This window comes from Carassius auratus, chromosome 16, assembly GCF_003368295.1.
Source record: "Carassius auratus strain Wakin chromosome 16, ASM336829v1, whole genome shotgun sequence".
NCBI classification, from domain to species: domain Eukaryota; kingdom Metazoa; phylum Chordata; class Actinopteri; order Cypriniformes; family Cyprinidae; genus Carassius; species Carassius auratus.
The window spans coordinates 5,632,853-5,655,076 of record NC_039258.1 but is presented as its reverse complement, the minus strand read 5'-3'; the positions used below and the strand labels follow the sequence as shown (position 1 = coordinate 5,655,076).

General features: G+C 37.3%; 3 protein-coding genes across 3 annotated transcripts in view; all 3 read right to left on the bottom strand.

The window, feature by feature from the left end:
- LOC113115892 (dual specificity tyrosine-phosphorylation-regulated kinase 1B-like) overlaps positions 1-6,955 on the bottom strand; it is a 43,427-nt gene extending 36,472 nt beyond the window's left edge. The window contains exon 1 of the mRNA XM_026283606.1: positions 6,194-6,955. The gene's annotated coding sequence lies outside the window, so the exon portion shown is untranslated. The remainder of the gene's footprint in view (positions 1-6,193) is intronic.
- Positions 6,956-9,183: 2,228 nt separating this feature from the next.
- Positions 9,184-16,122, bottom strand: alkbh8 (alkB homolog 8, tRNA methyltransferase). Its single transcript, XM_026283602.1, has 11 exons — positions 15,935-16,122; positions 15,306-15,540; positions 15,088-15,219; positions 14,840-14,935; positions 14,204-14,308; positions 14,056-14,126; positions 13,651-13,757; positions 13,261-13,412; positions 11,880-12,136; positions 11,590-11,739; positions 9,184-9,841 (listed from the first exon to the last, which is right to left on the bottom strand). The coding sequence occupies exons 1-11, from the start codon at positions 16,055-16,057 to the stop codon at positions 9,293-9,295; spliced, it is 1,977 nt and encodes a 658-aa protein (XP_026139387.1). The 5' UTR covers positions 16,058-16,122; the 3' UTR covers positions 9,184-9,292.
- Positions 16,123-16,972: 850 nt separating this feature from the next.
- On the bottom strand, positions 16,973-21,989 carry LOC113115889 (rRNA 2'-O-methyltransferase fibrillarin-like). Its single transcript, XM_026283601.1, has 9 exons — positions 21,837-21,989; positions 20,929-21,048; positions 20,153-20,290; positions 19,977-20,071; positions 18,897-19,067; positions 17,892-18,024; positions 17,695-17,807; positions 17,460-17,605; positions 16,973-17,319 (listed from the first exon to the last, which is right to left on the bottom strand). The coding sequence occupies exons 1-9, from the start codon at positions 21,844-21,846 to the stop codon at positions 17,295-17,297; spliced, it is 951 nt and encodes a 316-aa protein (XP_026139386.1). The 5' UTR covers positions 21,847-21,989; the 3' UTR covers positions 16,973-17,294.
- Positions 21,990-22,224: the final 235 nt, after the last annotated feature.

The window sequence follows — 22,224 nt, the reverse complement described above, 5'->3', positions numbered from 1 at the left end:
ACCATTTAAATATGTAGATTGAAAATGTAAACTTTGTAATGGCCAAAACTATGTATTGTGCATGCATCACATTATAGTGCGGTGTGCATGAAAATAATAACAAGGCGGCAGAGCGAACTTATCATCCATAGTGCTTCTCACTTTAGACCAAGTCTCTAAAAATTCAAGAATTTACAAAACACTTACCAAACAGCCTCAATGGAGAAAATAATTCAGAGTACGTGAGAACCACTATGGATGATAAGTTCGCTCTGCCACCTTGTTATTATTTTGTCTTTACTTTATTTGTAATGCCAAGAGTTAACCTCTCATGTTTGAAAAGAGCGCGTTGTCGTGTACCAGCCATTAAATGTGTGGGACACCAACTCGTTTTCTATCTCTTTCATTTCATGGATTTAATCAAAGCGTTACAACTTCTTCAGCGACAGGCTTTTATCCCTTGTGCGCATGTCACTGTGTGTGAAATAGCTGGGCAGTTTGATAGCCCAATTACAATAGGCCGCCTAATAAAAATAGTTATTATTATAATCTAATACATTAATAGGAGAATGAGCCCAATCTCGTCTTGATTATCGACAGAGAAATCTGCTTATGTCGATATCTCGGACTATAGTCGATACACGATACTATTGTCTATCGGCACAACCCAAATGTACATTTTACAGCTTTAGTTGAGAGATTGTACCTGATATATATCCAAAATAATCAATGCTGAATCGAATTGAAAGCCTAAATCAAAATTGTGGAATTTGTGTCAAAAACCCAGCCCTTATAGACAGAATCAAATAGTATGGAAATTCAACTCACAATAGCAGACTAGAAATTGCAGTACATCCCATAATAGTTTGTTTACATTCAGTTTTAATATACAACAACAATAAAACAATGCCTTTTTCACCTTGGGAACTAAAATGAACTCAATGTTGTGGTCATGTCACGCACTTGACTTTAAATGCCTATTCTCTCATGGTGCAGGGATTTGCACGGAATGGATAAAGATTACTAAAATGATGAAGAAACGTCTATTTTGGGAGCAGCTCGTAACATCTTTATCTCATCCTGCTCCACCAATGACTTTCTCGCTCTCTCTCTCTCTGACACACATCCATCTCTACACCTTTCCTTTTAGTCTTTCGACTGAATAGGAGATCCATTTATATTGATTTATCAAGATCTTCCTTTTACCTTTCCCGTCTTCCAGACTCGTTCCTCCATGCATTTCTACTCAGTCACCCTCACTCTCTCTCAGAGCTGCGTTAAGCAGGTCAGCAAGGCAGGGATGCTGAGAGGGAAAAAAGATCACCACGAAGATGAGCAGCTCCCTCTTATCGCACACATGCACAGAGGATGTTAAAGCACACATGCATTCTGACCAGACTCCCACATGCATCACAATAACTTTATTTCTCCACACAAAGCAAGCTGAAGGCTTAAATTACAGCAAAAAGGTCTAGCTTTTACAGGTTTGTTTCCAGAACTACTGCTCTTGGATGGTTCTCTCCTGAACAATTAACTATATGATGGGACCCATGAATGTTGTCTGCAGACTTGTGTGGATGTCTACTCAGATCATTGAAAGACGAGTTAATACAAAATGTCTGTGCAAAATTTGCCAGGGAGTTGCTAAGGCATTACAAACCATTTTTAGCATGTTGCCATGTTCTAAGGTGTTCTATGCTAGGTGCATACTTGCAGGCCTGAGTTCCACAAGTCTCTTTGGCTTTGTTCATATGCAGGGGAAATCTGATTTTATTTATCTAAACCCAGATTTTTTTTTAAAATGACCATTGAAAATGCATGCCATTGTTTTTTTTTTAAACTACAGTTGTTTTTCCTATTTGTCTAATAGTAATACAACATTTTGTAGATTGACCATTTACGAAGGTGAATCAGAAAATCTGATTTCATTTTTTTTTTACCCATTCACAACAGAATTTTTTTTTATTTCAGTCAAATAGGCAATGTGTGTGTGTGTGTGTGTGTGTGTGTGTATATATTTTTTTTTTTTACAACATTTCAAATTGCATAACAAGACCTAGCACATAAAAAAAGGATTAGTTAAATATATATCTTCTGTTCAGACTGCTAGAAGGCCAGGTATTACTGACAAAACTAACAGTATAGTGATTCACTATGTATTTACAAAGGTGAATAAGAAAGTCTGCTTTCGTGTTACGCTTGTCTTATTAAGGCTACAAAAATGCATTTGAGTCACACAGGGAATGTATAAATGTAAAAAAAAAAAAAACATTTTTGCTGCATGTGTGAATAAGGCCTATTGCATTCTGCTTTCTAGATAAGCCTGAGAAAAAAAATCTAAAAAGTTAAATCACTTAGAAATATAGTAGTATATCACATATAGTCAAATGATGTAAAGTATAATAATTTACAACACATCCACAACACAACACATACAATACATACTGTAATACTGTTAGGGGGCTGTGCTTTAGCAAGCACCATTAATTATGTTCTACAAATAATTAGCTTAACCATAGTACCTTGAATGTCTAGATGGAAAACACAGCATCTGCTCAATGAAGTGCATTGCTGAAACTTACAGGGTTTCTGGCTCAAACACTGACCAAGACTGCATCGTGTAGAGGTGGGGACTAGACCAGAATGACTCACTCTCTCACACACACACACACACACACACACACACACATTACTGCTGCTAAGGGGTGCACCTCTGCAAGGCAGGCTTCTCTTTGATATGTGCATGCAGTGGTCAAGAAAGAGTGCACAGACAGTAACGGACATAAGCACTGAAACTCTCCCTACAGGAAAACATGTCCACCACACAACCAGCACCAAGCCAGACTGAGAAAATGTATCATCCATACTGTTGCAAAAGAGATTATAAATTGGTCTGGATACAGAAGATGTCCCGTGTGATTTCTGTAAGAAAATCTTATGTGCTTTTATTATTGAGCTTTCCATTTCTCCCTACCGCCATCATGTCACCAACATCTGGCTAAAATACAGCTACTAGTCTCTCTCGTACCCTTTATCCACCAGGCCAGTTCAACATCTACAAAGCCACGGTGTGATTTTCATTACCACTTTATGAGCCAATGGGAAGCTGGAAGAAACTACATTAGGAAGGCACAGGTGGCAACAGCTTATGGAAGGAGCTAAGATGCTCTTGACCGGAAGTCTGCTCTTGTATGCCCTTTTTTATGGGTGGCAAACATTATTATTCTGCTTAAATACAGGGTCACAAAGACCTGAATTAACTTTTGGTCCTGCAATGTGACTGAACTGCAGGGTTGACTCTAAAATCTTTAAAAAAAAAAAATCTATCCATTTCTCATGTGGTTGGCAAATGACACCATGAGAGATCCATTCAACTTGTGCTGACAACTCATGAATCACGTTGAATAAAGTCTACATAATACCCCAAATTAAACATGTACTTTGCAGAGTATGTAGGACTGGCTCATGTCTATGTGTTTTTTTTGTTGTTTTTTTTTATAACTTCAATAATGACATCAAAGTGACCTTTACTACCAAATGGACAGGTCACCAAACTGACAACACTTAAGTGTTTGAATGAGTTTGGCGAAACAGTGGAAAATGCTTTAACTAAGATCCCTTACAAGACAAAGCAATTAACGTTTAAGATGGAGTCTGTAAACACTGCTACATTTTCCGATGCAGTTTCCCTGTAATGCCTCAATTTGATATGTAAATGAATTACATTTCTGTGGATCTCCTCAAATGAACTATTTCTGGTCTTCGATTCAAGTCAATGAAAAAACTTGACCCAGGTCACCAAATCCTTTGTCCAGCTGGCAGTTTAGATAGTGATGAGCAACAGGAGCAAGTCTGTACTCTAAAAATTCAAGAACTTACAAAACACTTACCAAACAGCCTCAATGGAGAACGTACTTCAGTATAAACTGTTTTCATCCACAGAGCCACATGTTGACCCCACACACGCAAGCCATGCTTTAGAGGAAAAGCTTGTTAGGAGCCACATCCAAATCGATGTGTTAGGCTATATGCCATCTGATGAGTGAAGGGATTTGTCCTGATAGAGTAAGGGCAAAGTCACACAGGGACAGACGGACTGAAATACTGATAGGGAGGTGGGATATGGGAAATAAGCAGCACATTTCTACTCTAGTTTTCACCATGAGTTTACAGAAAGAAAAGCAAGAAGGGCCTAAATGCAGGTTAATATGCTCAAACAAGTCTATATAAACTGTTTTTGCAAGAGCGTGTGTGTCCTCTCCTTCCAGAGCTATCAAATTTAGTAGTAGGCCTGTTGCAAGATGAATGGGGAATACTGCCTTAGGTGGTCTTCGTAAAGACCAACTAGCTTGTGTCCATCCCAGTTTGATTTATGTCAGCTACAAGAATTGAATGGCAACTACAATGGATGTTCTCACAGAATACACATCTGAAAGCGGTTGATGCTATACAGAATATTGTGTCCATTTGAGACAACATGGTAAAATTTGAGTTTGAGGCTTGATGTAGTTCTAAAGTTTAAAAGTTAAGAGTATGAGCCATGCAAGACCTTGCAAAATACCTAATATTACAAGTAAATCACTGGCTATCTCTTTAAATGGAATGAGTTTTCAATAAAAATACTTGAAAGCCCCTTTATTATAAACCCACAGTATGTTTACAGTTGTTGCAATATTTCATAAAAATGAAGTTAGTCTTTTCAGAGCTCCGTGTCACTTTGCCATGGACACCAAAAGAAATCCAAAAACAGAGCTTGTCACACATTAAAAATAAATAATGTGGTTCGAGAGCACAAAAAAAGCATGTAAAAGTTTAAACGATTCCGGAAAGGGAGATAAAAGAGTCACTATTTTAAGGGACAGGTGGCTCCTGCATTGCAACTGAAAGTACCGTGCATCAAAAGAGACGATCACTTAACATGCATCTCTTTTTTCCCCACCTCAAAAGCCTTAATCCAAGATTCACCTTCAATCCAAATGTTTCCACCCATTTTTGGTTCTGAAAAATAATCAAAGTATGAATCCTAACTAACACAGTGGCAATAATATACCTGTTTAAACATTCCTAAAGGTGACAATGTCTAAGATTGCAGTATAATGGCTGATCGAGATGGCAACATGCAGAAGAAGAGCAGAAGTGTGTCCATTTTGAACCGGCATTGCTACTTCAGCACCACAGCAGAAGCCTTGCAGAAAACGGTATGGAGATGAAGGGTGTAGGCATAGCCAGATTCATCCACACACTGGGCGAAATAGAGACCTGGGTAAATGGGCCATATCCAAATGTATTACAGAATTGATTGTAATAAGAATTGGCCATATATTTCCCTCCAAGCATCACGAATGTGCACGTATGAACATTATAAGGAAAATTGTAACGTCACCCAATATATTAAGATCACTGGAATAAAGTCGAGGTTTTATTCACAAAAAAATTCCTAGCACGGTCATACGTTTTGTTAAACGGTAAATGCGTTAAAAACCAACCAGAATCTGTCAGATTTCGATAGCTTTCAGGCATTCTGTGCACAAGATTTGCATCCCATGCAACACCGCAGTTTTGCATTAATGTAATTGTGGCCGAGCTGATGCTCGGGGATTTTTTTTTATATCTTTATTTTTTATTTTTTAACAGCCATTACATGACGACTGGATGTCTAAAACAAACGTGATGGGCTAACCTGACTCATCAATCTGAGTAATGAAAAGCGGTGATCGAAGGATGCATTGAAGGTCTCGCAGTCGAACATGTTCATGGGTGCATGGATGCAAAAGCCAGTCATGCAATGGATTTGACTGTTGCTTATTTTTTACATATCGCACAGAATGAGCGGTTTAATACTCGAAATGGCTGAAAAGAGATCGGGGAACATATAGTGCAGGGTTTTAATCATTGCAAATCACATCCACTGACAAGCAAGCAGCCTGTCTGCCATGAGTTGAGCCGCTACTCCCTGGATGGCACAGGAGGGTAACTTAACGTTTAAATACCTGCTCGTGGTCTTTTGAATGTGACCCAGTTTACATGAACTAACAAACCGAATATGTTCCCCGAATATGTCCCCAAAGTCCTGGCCTGTGCATCAGGCATCTTTGGGAACACGGTGTCTTTGAAAGGAACGAGGAGGGAACAGGCAGAGATCATCCGCGTGAAACAAACGACAGTAAGTTAGGGGTTTTGCGTGTTGAGAAACCAACTGTAACGTTAGTCTTACCTCAGCTTCGTGTCCAGCTTCCCGAAGCAGCCATTAGCAGTATTCCCCCTTTACCGTCCGATCATCCGCCACACAGGTAACGTTACCGGGGCGGACCGAAAACCCGGCAAAACGACCCCCTCCCCCCGAACCGCCACCCCTTCGGACGGGTTTCTGCGATCGTCTCCCGAAAAAAAAAATACTAAACGCGCAGGTTATCGTCTTGTCGTCGATCTACAATCCCTCTTCAGCACATCTGTCTTTCTTTTCACAGTCCCCCAGAAGCACAAATGAGCGCGGCAGGAGCATCTTCAAACCCCCGGCGCGGCCAACCGCCGATCCGGTGAGCAGCCGCACATGCAACGGTGACAACCGCCTCTCGGTGCTCCGCGTTATTCCGCCTCGACGTGGGACAGAAATCGCTGGAAGTAGCGGTGATGGTAGTGTGTGGGTCTCGGCGGCTAGCGCTCAGGCTAACCGCGATCACATCGCCTAGCAGCGGCAGTGTAGTAGCGCGTCGCTCGTGATGGTTTGCAGCAGCAGCGAGAGGTGGTGGGGTGAGAAGAAGAGTGATTAAATTGAAAAAAAGGAAAAGGAAAGAAAAACGGATGAACTAAATCGGGGTTTCACCGTCGCACCGCTACAAGTAGCGATGTGCATTCGCCAGGGACCCCCCCTCACTGCCGTTAATCTCGGATCGGCTCCGAGGCTGCTCGTCGCTAGAGAGGGTCTGCACGGTAAAGCGCGTCCCCGCTACAAAGCGCGCTCGCCTCGGTGTGTGTGCAGTGTTCACAAAATGGCCGCCTAAACAAACCCTACAACGGACTGCGCCCAGCGGCTGTTAGCGCGATTTGCCTCGGCATTTGCCTGTACAAGGGAGGAAAACGATACTTTTACGGGAACGATGATTTAGAAAACGCGCGCTGGAGTGCGTCTTTCAAGCTATTAGATAAAGTGATAGGTTGCTTGAAGCCCAGGCAAACGAACAATGCCGAGGCTGTGGAGATATGAAGCAGTTTACTCACACAGAGATAATCTGCGACCATAAATGGTTGACTGAGAAAACCTTTTATCTTAATTTAGCTCGACGTGTGTATTTCAGCACAACCGACGTGGGACATGACAATAATGAAGTACTTGGGCCCCCCCCCCCACCCCAATTTTTTTATTTGTTAATTTTATTAAGTTAACAAGTTACATTCCCCCCGTTCGAAAACCGTTTAAGACCGTTTGCTGGTCTCAGTGTTTTTTTTTTAAAGAGATGTTTGGGGCTTTTTAGACAATTTGGTAAGAGGAGACCAGTTTAAACACAAACAAACCAGTTTAAGCTATTATTTTTCTGCTGAAAAGTAACCATGCGTCCCATTACCTTGATTATAGATTTTTAATACTTTGAATGATACTAAGGTCTAAATATTTTGAGCTTTACAAAGCACAACTTACTGCAAAGTTAGGTTTTAGGCTTCATAACCGTTAAAACAAACGCCACCGCAGTTATATATCGTGTAATTTATTTAGTGAAACCACTTGTCTCTTCTGCGATACACTTCATTCGATTTGGTTAGTTATTTGATAGTGCTCAAATATAAGTCACTAATGCCACTAGTTGATAAATCAAATATATATGTAGTTATTCAAGAAAGTTTTATCGAGGAAGGGGTTGTCCAGTGGATGTGGAACTGATTAAGTTAACCGAGGTCTTTATTTACATCCTCTTTCATCATCATAACATGAATTCCTCATTGTTTCAGGCCGAGGGCACCATTTAAAACCGTCTGAATGTGCCAATGGGATAAAAGACAAGGTCACAAATGTGCCCAGCTCTCCTCACACCAAACATATTTATAGGTGTCTTTTTCCCTAACCTTTTAAGCTTTAACATTTACACGTCTGTAAGATTGTGTGAGGAAGTGAAGACTGAAATAAAGTCCGTCAGAACTGACCCTTGCGTCCCCTCTAGTCTTTATTCATGTGTGAGACCTACCGTAGTTTATGATAAAACGCAAAAGTATATATTTTTAATTGGATATAAACGAATTGAGCCACCAGGTCAACCTAGCTTACTTAAAAATGTAAAAATGCAGGAAGTTCGTCATCAAACTCAAGGTGAAAGTTCATACCTTTACCTCTGACAGAGATTGACGACATCTAGTGGTTTACAAAGATACAACAGCGAGTTCAACAGCGTCGAAAACCAAAAACATGCTTTTCAGGTCAAGTATACTGTTAAAATGGTCAGTAAATACATAATTTTTTAAATAAATGATGTCAGTAAATACATAATAATTTAAAGAAATCAATACATATTAAGCAATAGATCAAAATTGATATTTAAAGGTATTTTCAATTTTTTTTTGTAACATTCATTAAAGACTCCTGAAAAAAGAGATTGCGGTTTCAAACACAAAAATATCAAGCAGAACACCTGTTTTCATCACTCATAATAATAATAATAAGAAACCTTTCTTGAGGGACAAATCACTATATTAGAATGAATTCCGAAGACTGGAGTAACGGCTGCTGAAAATTCAGCTTTACAGCACAGGAATAACGTGGTTTTTAAAATATATTAGAACAGAAGACTTATTTTAAATATTTAACTTATTTACAATATTACGGTTTCACTGTATTTTTTTATTAAAAAAAAAAGCTTCCTTGGTGAGCATATGAGACTTCTTTCAAACACAATAAAAAAATCTTACCAAATGTAAACTTCTGAACAGTGCTGTAGAGACGGAGCTGGGACCCCTGTATGCATAATGCAGAAAATTTGTAAGGTTACATTTTAAGCTTGGGCACTAATAACATGCAAAAATGTTAATGTATTGACATACTTATGGTGCTTACCTTGCTTTACTGTAGAGGTTAAGTGATAAAAGCATAAATCAGGTTGACGTTAACATTATAACAGTTTTTCACTGCAGGAGAGAATTTAAGTGAGGTATGTTTTGCACCAGAAAGAATACAAAGCAACATTTTGTACTGCTTTATGAAAACTGAACATATCCAGGAACAGTTCTTCAGGTGTTTTATTATTTGTCACTGCATGCATGAACATTTTATTTTAAAACTGCATTTCTACAATAAGCTAGAATTGATTTTCTTCTGTGGAATATTGTTCTATGAAGAGTCACCGTGTGTCTTCTCCAGTTCCACACACCAGTTACCCTGATCATGGTAGCTCCTAAGCACTTTAACAGCTGTCACACAACAGCACATCTCTTCTAGCTCTCCCTGCTGGAAGACGTGATAGTAGCGGTGGAATACAGGCCCCTGACTCGTGTTCTCCAAGGGGCCCTTTGTGCTTCCAATCTGCTCTCCCTTGGTCTTATCCGCATTACATTTGAGGTGCCACGGCACCAGGAGATCTTGGGAAAGGAAAGCGGTGCGGTTTGTATGGATGTGGATTCTGGGCTGTGTCACATTCTGCTCCTCTGTGCATTTCATGTCTGAGGCAGTTTTCCCATCATGCTCCTCCTGTTGGTTGAACATGTTTTCTTCTGTTTCAAGCTCACCGCTTCTCTCCACACTAGCCTCAGTTGTTCTTTCTTTCAGATATTTTGATTTCTGCTTGTTGTATTCCTGCTCCATGGCCCAAACGTAGATCAGAGCTCTTCCTCCCACCTTTAATAACCGAACCAGCTCTCTGACAGCAGCCTGTCTTCGCTCCTAACAACACATGCACTTAGTTCAGCATCATGTACAGATTTGCATGACTTTTTTTTTACATTTATGTATTTAAAAGATGTTTTGATCCATAGTGATTTATATTGCATTTAAAATGAATATTTTGTTAATTCATTAAACAATGAACAACTTTTAAGAGACAGAAGAACGCAGGAATCATTTTAAAAATATTTTTATGAGATTAAAATATTTAGGAGAAAAAACTATTTATTGAAAATAAGCTGCAAAAATACCCAATTCACAATTAGATCACAATCAGATAAATAACTTTCATGTGGAGGTAATAAGAAAAACAGAGAGATAATTATTCCTAAACACCAGAAAAACGAATGATTACATTATCAAAGTAAAATGTATTAAAGTTTGTTAAAAACACACTACTGTTTAAACGTTTGGGGATTTTTTTGTGTTTTTGAAAGAAGACTTACTGCATTTATTTGATTACAAATATTACAATTTACAAATTACATTTTTAAATGTCAAATTTATTTCTGTGATTGCAAAGCTGAATTTTTTAGCAGCCATTAATCCAATCTTCAGTGTCACGTGATCTTTCATAAATCATTTTCTGATGTGAGGCTCAAGAAACATTTCTTATAATCATCAATGTTCAAAACAATTGTGAATATTAATATTTTTGAGGAAACCATGATAGATCTTATGTTTTTGTTTTTTTAAGCAAAAAATTCAAAAGAACATAATTTATTTGAATTTGATTTTTTTTTAACCAATGTATTTACCATCACATTTGATTAATTTTATGCAGATTCCTTTCTGAAAAAAGTATGATCTTTTTTTTTTTTTTTTTCTTGGAAAAGCTGTAGCCTTTATGTTAGTTGACCAAAGCACTGGTGCTCTATGTACAAATAAGTGTTATTTCTCTCACAGCATCATGTTTCATGTCACAAAGTAGGTGGAAAATGGTTGTGAAAAACTAAATTATGAAAGACAAATAACATTATTACAGTGCAAGTGGACTTCAGAGGAAGTTCCCATGTGACCCTGGGCAACAAAACCAGTCAACTTTTAGAAATTGAGATTTATACATCATCTGATAAGAAGCAGAATAAATGAGCTTTTCACTGATGTATTGTTTTTTTGTTTTTTATTAGTAAAGGACAATATTTGGCTGATATACGACTAATTGAAAATCAGAAATCTAAGGGAAAAACGCTTTTAAAGGTGTGCAAATTAAGTCCTTAGCAATGCATATTACTAATCAAAAAATTAAATTTTGATATATTTATGGTAGATAATTTACAAGATATCTTTATGGAACATGATCTTTACTTAATATCCTATTTTTGGCATAAAAGAAAAATGGATAATTTTGACCCATACAATGTATTTTTAGATATTCCTACAAATATACCCCTGTGACTTAAAGCTGCACTCTGTAACTTTTCTCGCTCTAGTGGTTAATAAACAGAACAGAGTGCGTCTTGCAAAACAATACTGTAGTTGGAGCTACTTCTCTCTGTTTATGTCCATGACGACTCACGCAGGTACTGGGCTACTCTGCAGGGTTAACTACCCAAACCAGCCTAAAATAGTCCAAATACAAACTCTTATTATAGGTGAACAATACTGATTCATGGTGTACTTGCTTATTATATACATTTTGAACACAAAAAAGTTTTGAACTGCAGCTTTAAGACTGGTTTTGTGGTCCAGGTTCACAAATAATATTAAAATAAGTTGTTTCCCCCTTAATTACACAGTATGCTCACCTGTGTTGAGAAATGATGTATGACTGCAATAGAGATGCAGGCATCACAGCTGCCACTGCGAAGCGGGACAGACAGTGCATCTGACACGAATGCCTCATAACCCCGCTCAACACAGATCTGCACTAGATTAGCACTGCGGTCACAGCCCATCTACAAATGGACAGACAATAGGTGTTACAGCCCAGATCTCTATTAGTGAAAGAGTTAAAGTAATGGAAATCATCATAATTGTAACTAATAACCACGACCTGTCAGACCAAGTCCATCTTACTTCCTGGTACATTACTTACAGATATAACTTCAGGGTTGATCCCCAGGTATTTGCCATTGCCGCATCCGACGTCTGCCAGAATACTTCCAGGCGGCAGTGACAGTAGGAAATCTCGCACGCGGGGCCACGGTGAGTGTCGTGTGCTGCTGAAGTGGGAGGAAATCTCTTCATAGACCTGATGAACATACTGCTCCTCTAAATGACACGCATCACCTTCAGCAACAGGCACAGTAGGTGGAGAAGGCGGCCGCTGGCTATCACATACAGATGGATAGGCTACAACAGGAAATAAAATGATTCTTGTCATGAATTCACATGATTTAAAAAAATAAACAAATGCAGAATGACCTTCATATGTCATTTATATGTCTGTGCACTGCCAATCAAAGTTTGGGCTTGGTATGATTTTTTTTTTAATATATGTTTAAAAAAAAGGTCTCTACTAAGGCTCTATATATTTGTTCAGAAATAAAGTAAAAACAGTAATACTGTGAAATACAATAAGAACTTATAACGCTGAAATGCTGTGATGAATTTTCAGCAGTCTTCAGTGTCACATGATCCATTCAGAAATCATTCTAGTATGCTTATTTGTTGCTCATGAAACAATTCTTATTATCATCAATGTTAAAACAGTTGTGCTGCTTAAGGTTTTTGTAGAAACTGTGATATATTTTTGTAAGGGATAGTTCACCGGAAACATGAATCATTAATTACTCAGCCTCATGTTGTTTCAAACCCATATGACCTTCGTTCATCTTTGCAACAAAAATTAAGATATTTTTGAGGAAATCTGAACGCTTTCTGACCCTGCATAGACAGCAAGGTAATTACCACGTTCAAGGCCCAGAAAGGTAACATCTAGGGTAACAACAAATAGTCCATATGACATCAGTGGTTCAACCGTAATTTTATGAAGAAATTGATGAATAAGGTCTTTTTTTTTTTCTTGTCACACAAAAAGTAATCTTGTTGCTTCAGAAAATTAAGGTTGAACCACTGATGTCACATGGACTATTTTAATGATGTCCTTACTAGCTTTCTGGGCCTTGAACCTGGTAGTTGTGTTGTTGTCCATGGAGGGTCAGAGAGCTTTTGGATTTCATCAAAACTATCTTAATTTGTGTTCTGAAGAAGAACAAAGGTCTTATGGGTTTGAAATGGCATTAGGGCGAGTAATTAAATGAAAGAATTTTCATTTTTGGCTAAACTATCCCATTAAAAATAACAGCAATTATTTAAAATAGAAATAAAATACAAATCTTGCTACTGTCACTTTTAATGCATCCTTGTTCAAATAAAAGTACTAATAAATTAAAAATAAATAAATAAATGTAAATGGTACTGTACTTAGACATGACAAATATTTGCCTGCCTAAGCAAATACTTCACATGCTCACCACAGTTGCAGGGCACATGTCTGATTTTGCGGAACGTGAGAGATGTCCTGGTACCACGACGGTTCAGGGTCAGATTACTCAAGTCAGAGGTCATGACCCCTGACCCTTCAACCTCCGACACTGGTACCACATCAAACTTCCGAGGTGTTATGCTGACATGAAACATATAAAAAACATGATCATCTCACCCTAAAACAAAGGATTTATAATATAATACTGTATAATATAATATACTTTAGTAAACATTGAATGATAATAAATTTATAATGATGAAACAAAATCAAACAAAAATCCAAAGAAAGTATAGGTGTTTAGTGTTGTCTGCACAAATATTTTGGGACATATATTGTATTTAATGTATATGTACAAAAAAAAGATCAAGTTTCTCACCCGTGAGTCCACAGATAACGGCTCTCTCCTTTCATCACTAGCAAACTCCGCTCTGGCAGCACCACAGCGACTGAACGCCCGTCAGGATGTTTAAAGTCCATTACTGTCTAAAGGAAAATAGCACGATGTCTTTATGTATCCATATAAGAAAATCATGAGGTTAATTTTCCATCTCCATCTTTGTTTTGACCAAGGAAAATCAGATAATCAATAATGTTGCTGCACCATGACCAATCAATAAGGCTACAAACAGGTCTGGTGTAACAGAACACCCTGACCCAACAATGTGTTTCATGCAAATCTATAAAAAATGTAAACAGAAACATATCATATCATATTCCCAAAAATAAACATATTTCTGGTAATCCATAATTACTGACATTTTAGTGCTTAATTTATTCGTACCTTTGCTCCGAGACTCAAGGAAAGGATGGGATCCTCAAAAGCAGAGTGAGTGTCCACATGAGGGGGAATCCCTGTACCAGACAATAACATTTAGTCCTAGAGGCAGACGTAAATCTCCCATCGGCTGCACAAATACATGATGTACTACCTTGTCCACTTTGGTATTGGTTTACAGTGAGCTGGTCTGGAAGGACACTTATGTGGCCATCAGCCAAACATCTTTGTAATAAAGCATCACATTCTGCCGGCAGGCCTGAAATGACAGGTGTCTATTCAATTTTAGAATTATGACATTTAATAATTAGATTGTGTGTAAATATATACACTACCATTCTGGTATTTATAGAAAACGAACACTTTTATTCAGCAATGATGCATTATGTTGACCAAAAAGAAACAGTAAAGACATATTATTTTAAATAAATGCAGGTTTTGTTGTTGTTGTTTGTTTTACTTTTTATTAATCAGAGGATCCTGCAAAAAACAAATGTAGCATGTTTTCCACTGAAATATTAAGCGGCACAAATGTATTCAACATTGAATGTAATAATCATGACTAGAGTAAATGGCAGCTAAAAATTCAGACATTACATGAATTAATAACATTTTAAAACATTAAAATAGATGTTGTCTTACATGTTACATTTTACAATATTACTGTTTTTACTGTGTTTTTTTTTTTTAAGTAATAAGTGGGTATTAGAAACTTAAAAAAATATTTCAAAAACACTCATCACAAAAAAATAAAAGTGATGCAAAATTTTTTAGATATTTTCATACTTACCACCTGTTAAGGGCTTATCTTTGTCAACGTTGTTATTATCATACCGAAACTCATACCCATAATGCTTTACTCGTCTGTGTTTTAAAGCTTTCTGCACTGCAACACAAAAATAAACATTATTATCATTACTACTATTAAATAAGTCTGCTATATATGAATATGTGACAGAGGATTAAACAAAGTAATGTTTTTCTTTTTTATTTGCTGATTTACACGAATTCTTACCGAGGCTGTCAAGTATCTCTTACCTGTGACATCATCAGTATGTGGCATCCAATCAACAGCCTGAAGCAGCTGAAGCTCCTCCTCTGGAGACACAAAATCCTCCAACACAGACAGACCAGGAGGCAAAGCACAGGACACACTCCTGTCACCGTCCACTGACAAACAAAGTTGAGATCCATTACAAACACTTTGTTGTAAGGCTCACTGAATAGATTATATATAAGACTCACGTGACATATACCTTTCTCAACAAAGCTGAAATAAAGCATCACAGTCTGATCGTGACATTGCAGTGCTCGTCCATTGAGGAGTGTGCATGCATTCTGGCCTGCTTCGGTTGAAGAATATGTCACAAACGCATATGGTTTCGCTGGAGGGGTGAGGAGAGACTCGACAGGACCTCCCTCTTTGAGGACCTCCATTAGTGACTCTCTGCTCACTCCATTCCCCAAACCTCCATTAGACACCACCAGATGCTACACAACAGACAATCACGAACAAACACATTACTGACTGCCTTTATGAGCCATTTATGCCGAGCGATGAACTGCATGTTTCACCATTTGAAAGAATGGGGAGTTTATACATTCAACAAACTTAACCAAGAGACTTGTTACTGAATGAAATATGCAGAAGCATGCAACTTTTATCAATTATTAATTCATAATTACCATCAGCATTCATTTACAAAAGAGTACGTAGATTCAGTGTTATCTCATACATTTACAGACTGTAATAAAAACGTATTTCGTATTCAAATACACACATATGATGACCGATATCTAACAGTGCTGGCTATTTAAACTCAACTGTGTGATTTGATCGATCCATATCCCACTGACAATTCATCAAAAGGAGCTTTTTAAGTACCTTTGTGGGATGGGACGCTGTGCTTATACCCTCGTGCTTCAATAAAGTGTGGCTGGCTTTAATTTGCCTTCGAAGCAGTTTTTTCTCTTCTTTAGTTCTTCTCACACTTCTTGTGCCGTCCATGCTGCTGTCTTTTGTGCAACCGCCTATTTGGTCCCCTCACGCAAGATCTTGATACTTGGTTCCTGTTGTTTTTCTGAAATTTTAGTTTTGTTTCCATTCTGCGGAAACGATTTCTACACAGAAAAACGTATCGTTTTAAAAGAACGTGTCAGAAAATGAATGCCTTTCTTTACGTTGTGAGACGTGATGAATAATTTGGTGGATATGATAGCGATAACCAAAGTCTTCAAATCAACCCATATCTACCATTTCGCTTCCACGAGTCTTTTTCAAATCTCAGTGCAGCATTATCAGTGTTTAAACACTTAAGCCCTTGATCAAAGTGGTGTAGCTATAGCTTGATTTGGCCATCAACAATTTGTGATAACTGCACGTGAGAATTAAGATTATATTCTGTTTGAGATCATGACGATTTACTTCCTATCTAGATTTCTAGAACTTAATTTTTTAGAAATGAACTGAAAAAATGTCATGCTTTTTAATATATATATTTTTTACGTTTTATAATTACCTGCTTGTGATCACAGAACTTCTGTACAATTAAGCATCTGAACCTTTAGTTCACTAACAATACAGTTCAGATTACTAACCATTACCCTAGCAAAGACATGCCTCACACAGTGCCTTGCAAGAAAAAAAAATTAAAAATTTAACTAATCAAAAGCTAGTTTGAGGAATCCAGGTGCTGCAGAAGGGGTTCTGGGTACTTGTCAGATGATTGTGCTGAGAAAACAGCATACAAAATTAAGACTGGCTTAACAAGTACACGTATTAAAGGCCGGTGATATGGGTTTATACTAATGCATATGAAGTTTTGAATTACCTTCTTGAAACATTCTTTTAGAGGTACAAACAAAACAAAGAATTAAAAATGATACATTTTCTTTACTAAAAATATTCAAAAGAAAAACAAGCTATAAGCAAAACTGTTGATTTATTTAACAACACATCTAGCTTCCAACAATTCTTACAAGCAAAACACAAAATTCATAGTAGATTACTACATGACAGATGATCATAAAAATAAAAAAAACGGGAGCAGAGTTACTCTCCATAAAGAATATGTTGCCTGTTCCAATCAGGTATAAAGGGGTACACTCCCAACCCTGAGGACAAGAGAAAATGGTTCACTTTTATCAGTCTTTTGTCATCTGCAAACTGTGGGTCCATCTAGTGGCAGAAGCGTATATTTCAGGAGAAAGAAGGATGTGACTAGTGATGAATTTCCAGAGAAACCCTACTTCTTCTGCTTGGGTGGCGGTCTGCAAAAAAATAAATAAATTTTAGGCACAACTTAATTATAAAAGAAAAATTTCAGACTAGAAGGTATAGGAATCTAATTGCTTTCTTGAAGTATGAAAGTTCCTTCATAGTTCTCGTAAGTTAATGCATCAAGATTCACCTGTAGATTCCCACAACAACTGCGTGATCTCTCTCATACGGCTCCAGTGTCAGCTGCTCCTGAGGTTTCATGTTCTCAGAGCTCATCTTCTTAACCTCTGATGCAAACACTGCCTCTGGAGCGGCTGTTGAATCAATGCAGTTAGCCTGAGGAAGAAAATACGACAGTTAACAACTGAAGACTCGCAGAAAAAAAAAAAAAAAAAAAAAGCAGGATAATCATTTGCTTCTTTTACCTTGATGGAAATAACAAAATGTCCTCCATTCTTCAGGAAATTGTGTGCATTGAGGGCAACAATTCTTGTTTGGTCAGGCTGAGCAACATCAGCAAAGATGACGTCCACCATACCTGAGAGAACAGTGCAGTGCTTTATCAAACTGCCTTGAAATGTGCATTCTTTACCTTTCGTATGTTCACATCACAGGAACTTACCAACAAGCATGCGATATTTGTGTGGGTGTCGTGCATCTTCAATGATGGGAATAATGTTGGTTCTCTTTTTGGCCACATTCAGCAAGTCTCTGCCTGATCTGTGGGAGAACTCCACCGCATACACCAATCCCTCCTACGAGAAGAAAATAAAAAACTGAAAATGTCAATCAGTGCTTCTAGAAATTAAACTTAGATTCACATAAATAAAACAGCATTAACTAAATTCAAAATAATTCAGTAACTGAAAATGCTAAAACAGATTAAAACTACAAAATGTAGAAAAAAATTACTGAAACTACAACAGACAAAAACAAAGATAACACTGCTATTGGAATAATTAATTGCAATTAATTTGCAATTTAAAAATGCCATTCCAACTTTATATTTACACAACTATAGCCCCTTTTTTCCACGGCAGGAACATTCCACAGGAACTAGGGACTTTGGGCTGGTACTCTGTGTTTCCAGCAAAAGAATCAGAATCTAAGAATCTAAAGAAGTTCCAGGTAAAAATCTGCCCCTCAGAAAGACCTTGTTCACAAGGTAGTACTTTTATAAAGGTCCAAAACGTTTTGGGGCGGGACTTGGGCTCTGAACATGCTGATTGGTTGAGTTCACACAGCATTGCATTTAAACCACCATTTATTTGCATAATGTTTTTTATTATACTGTCATTGTTTCATGAAATGTAGTTTTAAAATATTTCAGTTTATTAATAGCCTATGCTAAAATGAAAACGAAAAGAGTCAGTTTTTGATATCACATTTCATCTTACGTAAATACAGAGAGGAAAATAGCAGTAGCCAGACTATCAGTATGGTACTTTAGACCACAATAGAAATGTAGACACCAACAGGTCTGGGGTGAAATTTTGGTGGAAAGCAGCTTATATTATTACAATACACAGTATTATGCAGAAAATACACACTTTGTATCAGTATATTATATCTGGTAGTGATCTGTGCAGACATGGACTTTAACAATTATAAAAAGATATACACGTACCGGTCCAACGATGTCAGAAACATGGGATACAGTAGTTCCTGATGCGGCTCCTAAGTACATGACCTTCGCTCCTGGCTTAATGTGGATCTGGTCAACACCTCCTAAAATGGCTGCGGCCAGCTTCGACCGGAAAGGATTCCATGCTCTGTACTCAATTTTAGTTTCCCCTTCCTTACATCAGAAAAAAATGAACATGTTATGAATACAGTGCTTTCTAGAGGTACTCTAGTCTAGTGTTTCCCATTTTTAGATAGCTAAATTGTTCAAATAAGCATCTATTATATAATATCCATTTCTGATGTCGCCAATAATTAGAGATGCACCGAAATTCTGGCTGCCGAAAATTAGTTTACCGCTCAGGTTTCACTTTTACATGGTATGACACACTGCCCTCTCATTAATTGAGCTGCTAGCTGCTATGCTCACATTTTCTAATAATGATAGCTTTCTAGGACTAAACATGAATTGGATAATTGGTATTAAAAAATAAATAAACCTAAATCTCTTAATAGCCCAACTGTTAGACCTGAGGCTGAGTAAAAAACTATTTCTTTCATTTAAAGGCTTATCATTATGTTTTATCTGTTGCATTCTTTTATCTGTGCTATTAGCAATTGGCTTGCCATTTTTAATTCAATTCAATGTTTGAAATCAAGCCATCTAGTTCTACTGCAACAAAATTACCCCACTGTAAAATCAAAAATACATTGAGTGAGCAAAAATTGTGAGATGGCTAGATATAATGATTATTGAACAATGTTTAAATATGAATAAAAGCCTACATTAAAATCTGTCATATAAATTTGGTCTCTTCATTAGAAATTAGCCTACTGATTGCCACCATTGATGATTTTTATAACATTAAAAACATCTGTATCTATATTCTGCAGTTCTTCCCTGCTGTAATGAATATCTATGCTTTTCAAAGTATCATATCGAAGTTACAAATTCAAGTATTGGCAATTAATTTTGTAGGGTGCTAAAAATGTGTTAATATCCAGAGGGTGCCGCTACTTAAAAAAAAAAAAAAAAACTGGGAAACACTGCTCTAGTGAACATTAAAGACTTCTATAGGCTCACCTCAACATTTATTCTCTTTTCTCCGTACACAGATTCTCCGACCACCATGTTCTTTGTGACCAGAGCGTCCTCTTTACCACGGCAGATAAAAACCCCTGCATTTTTAAACAGAACATGGTCATTCAACACATTCACAGAAACCACAGCAACTCAAAACTGTGACGTTGATGACCCACCTTCATGTCTGTGGGGCTCTACAGTCACCTGTTTGCCCCCTCTGAACCCTCCTCGTCCTCCCCGGCCCCTAGGAGTGCCACGTCCGCCCCCTCGTCCACGGAAGCCACCATCACCTCCAGGGGACCGGAATCCTCCACCTTCATCAAACAAGAGATACAGAGATTAAAATGAATGGAAACACAATGTCACATTTTCTTGCATACTAAACTAGAAAACAAAAAGTATATTTAAAAGGACAGAAATATTGATTATACACATATATTTAAATATTTAGTATAAATAAAAAGCAGTATACCTTAAATTATATAATTTAAAATACTGCTTTTCTATTCTAATGTACTTTAAAATAGAATTTATTCATGTGATGCAAAGCTGAATTTGTATCATCATTACTCTCTCAGTCTTCAGTGTCACATGATCCTGCGGAAATCATTCTAATATGCTGATTTATTATCAATGTTGGATGCTGTGATGCTTCATTTTTTTGAACTTTTGGCGACTTAAAGGTTCAAAATGTAAATATTTTCTAACAATCTTAGGAATCAAGCTTATTTATTCAGCTTTCAGATTACAAACAGTTCTCAATTTAAAAAAATTTACCCATATGACTGGTTTTGTGGTCCAGGTTCAAATATGTGTGTTTAAATACATAAACACACACACCAGCTAACGCTAACACTTCCACGTATTAGCCAAATGTTACAAACAATAACATAGAACACCAGAATTACACATATAAAAGGAAATATAATGAAAAGATTATAAACTTGCTTACCGCCACCACCTCTACCTCCTCGAAATCCTCCTCTTCCTCCACGGTCTCCTCCTCCTCTTCCTCCAAATCCTCCTCCTCTTCCTCCAAAACCACCTCGGCCACCTCCTCTAGGGCTGAAACCTGTCAAAAGAAAGCAAATATATTAATTCACTGAATGAATCACAGTAAGACTTTATTTCTGGCTAAACAAATATTACACCATATTACTTTAGATAGCGTCAAACTGTATGTTAGTCAGTTTTAACTAAAGTCCCCAACCACTAGACTCCACAACTAACTGTATACAAAGTTAAATTCCATTCACTGGTACCTTTAGTTTGTGTGTATTATAAGGTTTTGTTACATGTTGTCGACTAAACCAAAATTATTAGTTTTTACTTGGGTTTCCAGATGCACAGTCTGCCAAACAATATATAATTTCCTAAGCCCACGTGGTCCTCAACAATGTGTGAAAACTCGACGATGAAAACAATCCTGTGCACAATGTCCAGACAAAATAAAACGGAAAGAAAAACTTGGTAAACTATTGTGATTTTAGAAACAAAAGCTGATTTGGTGAAAAGCCATGTGGTTTTCCGCTCCGCGTGCGCAGCGTGGCTCGGTCGCTCAAACGCACAATGTTATGCATCGCAAAAATATTATAGCCTAAATTAAAACAACGAATTTTATAATATGTTATACGTAACACAGTACGACCACACTAATATGTTTAAAGAAATAAAAATAAAATAACAAAGTCTTATTACATTTCAGAGAAAGAGCGTTTAGTGGTCTTAAACTTAAAGCGCGTGGCTAACTTGGTCGGCATGCTTCCCCTCGAGCAAAACCAATACTTCTAAACATTAATATTTTATCGCCAGACAATGAAAACAATCATATATGTATAAAATAAACTATCATTGACTTACCTGGTCTCATTTTCCTTTATTGTGTATGGATGGATAATCCTGTTTTAATGATTCAAACAGCTGCCGCTGATAGAGTCCGGTTGCTTTTGCTCCAGACACGTTCTGCTCTGATCAGGGGCCACATGTGTGCGATGCACGTCTTTTCCCATAATGCACCTCCAAAAAAACGTGGCTCTTGCTTCTTTATTCCGCCATCTAGTGGGAGACTTCGCAACTACAATAAAATCATGCAACTGCAGGGGTTCAAGGATTACTATTTTATTACAGTCGATGCAATACCACACATAAACCAGTAAGATTTTTAATATTGTATAAAGAACTCTCTTCTGCTCACCAAGCCTGCATTAATTTGATCCAAAGTACAATTTTACTAGGCTATATAAATCAA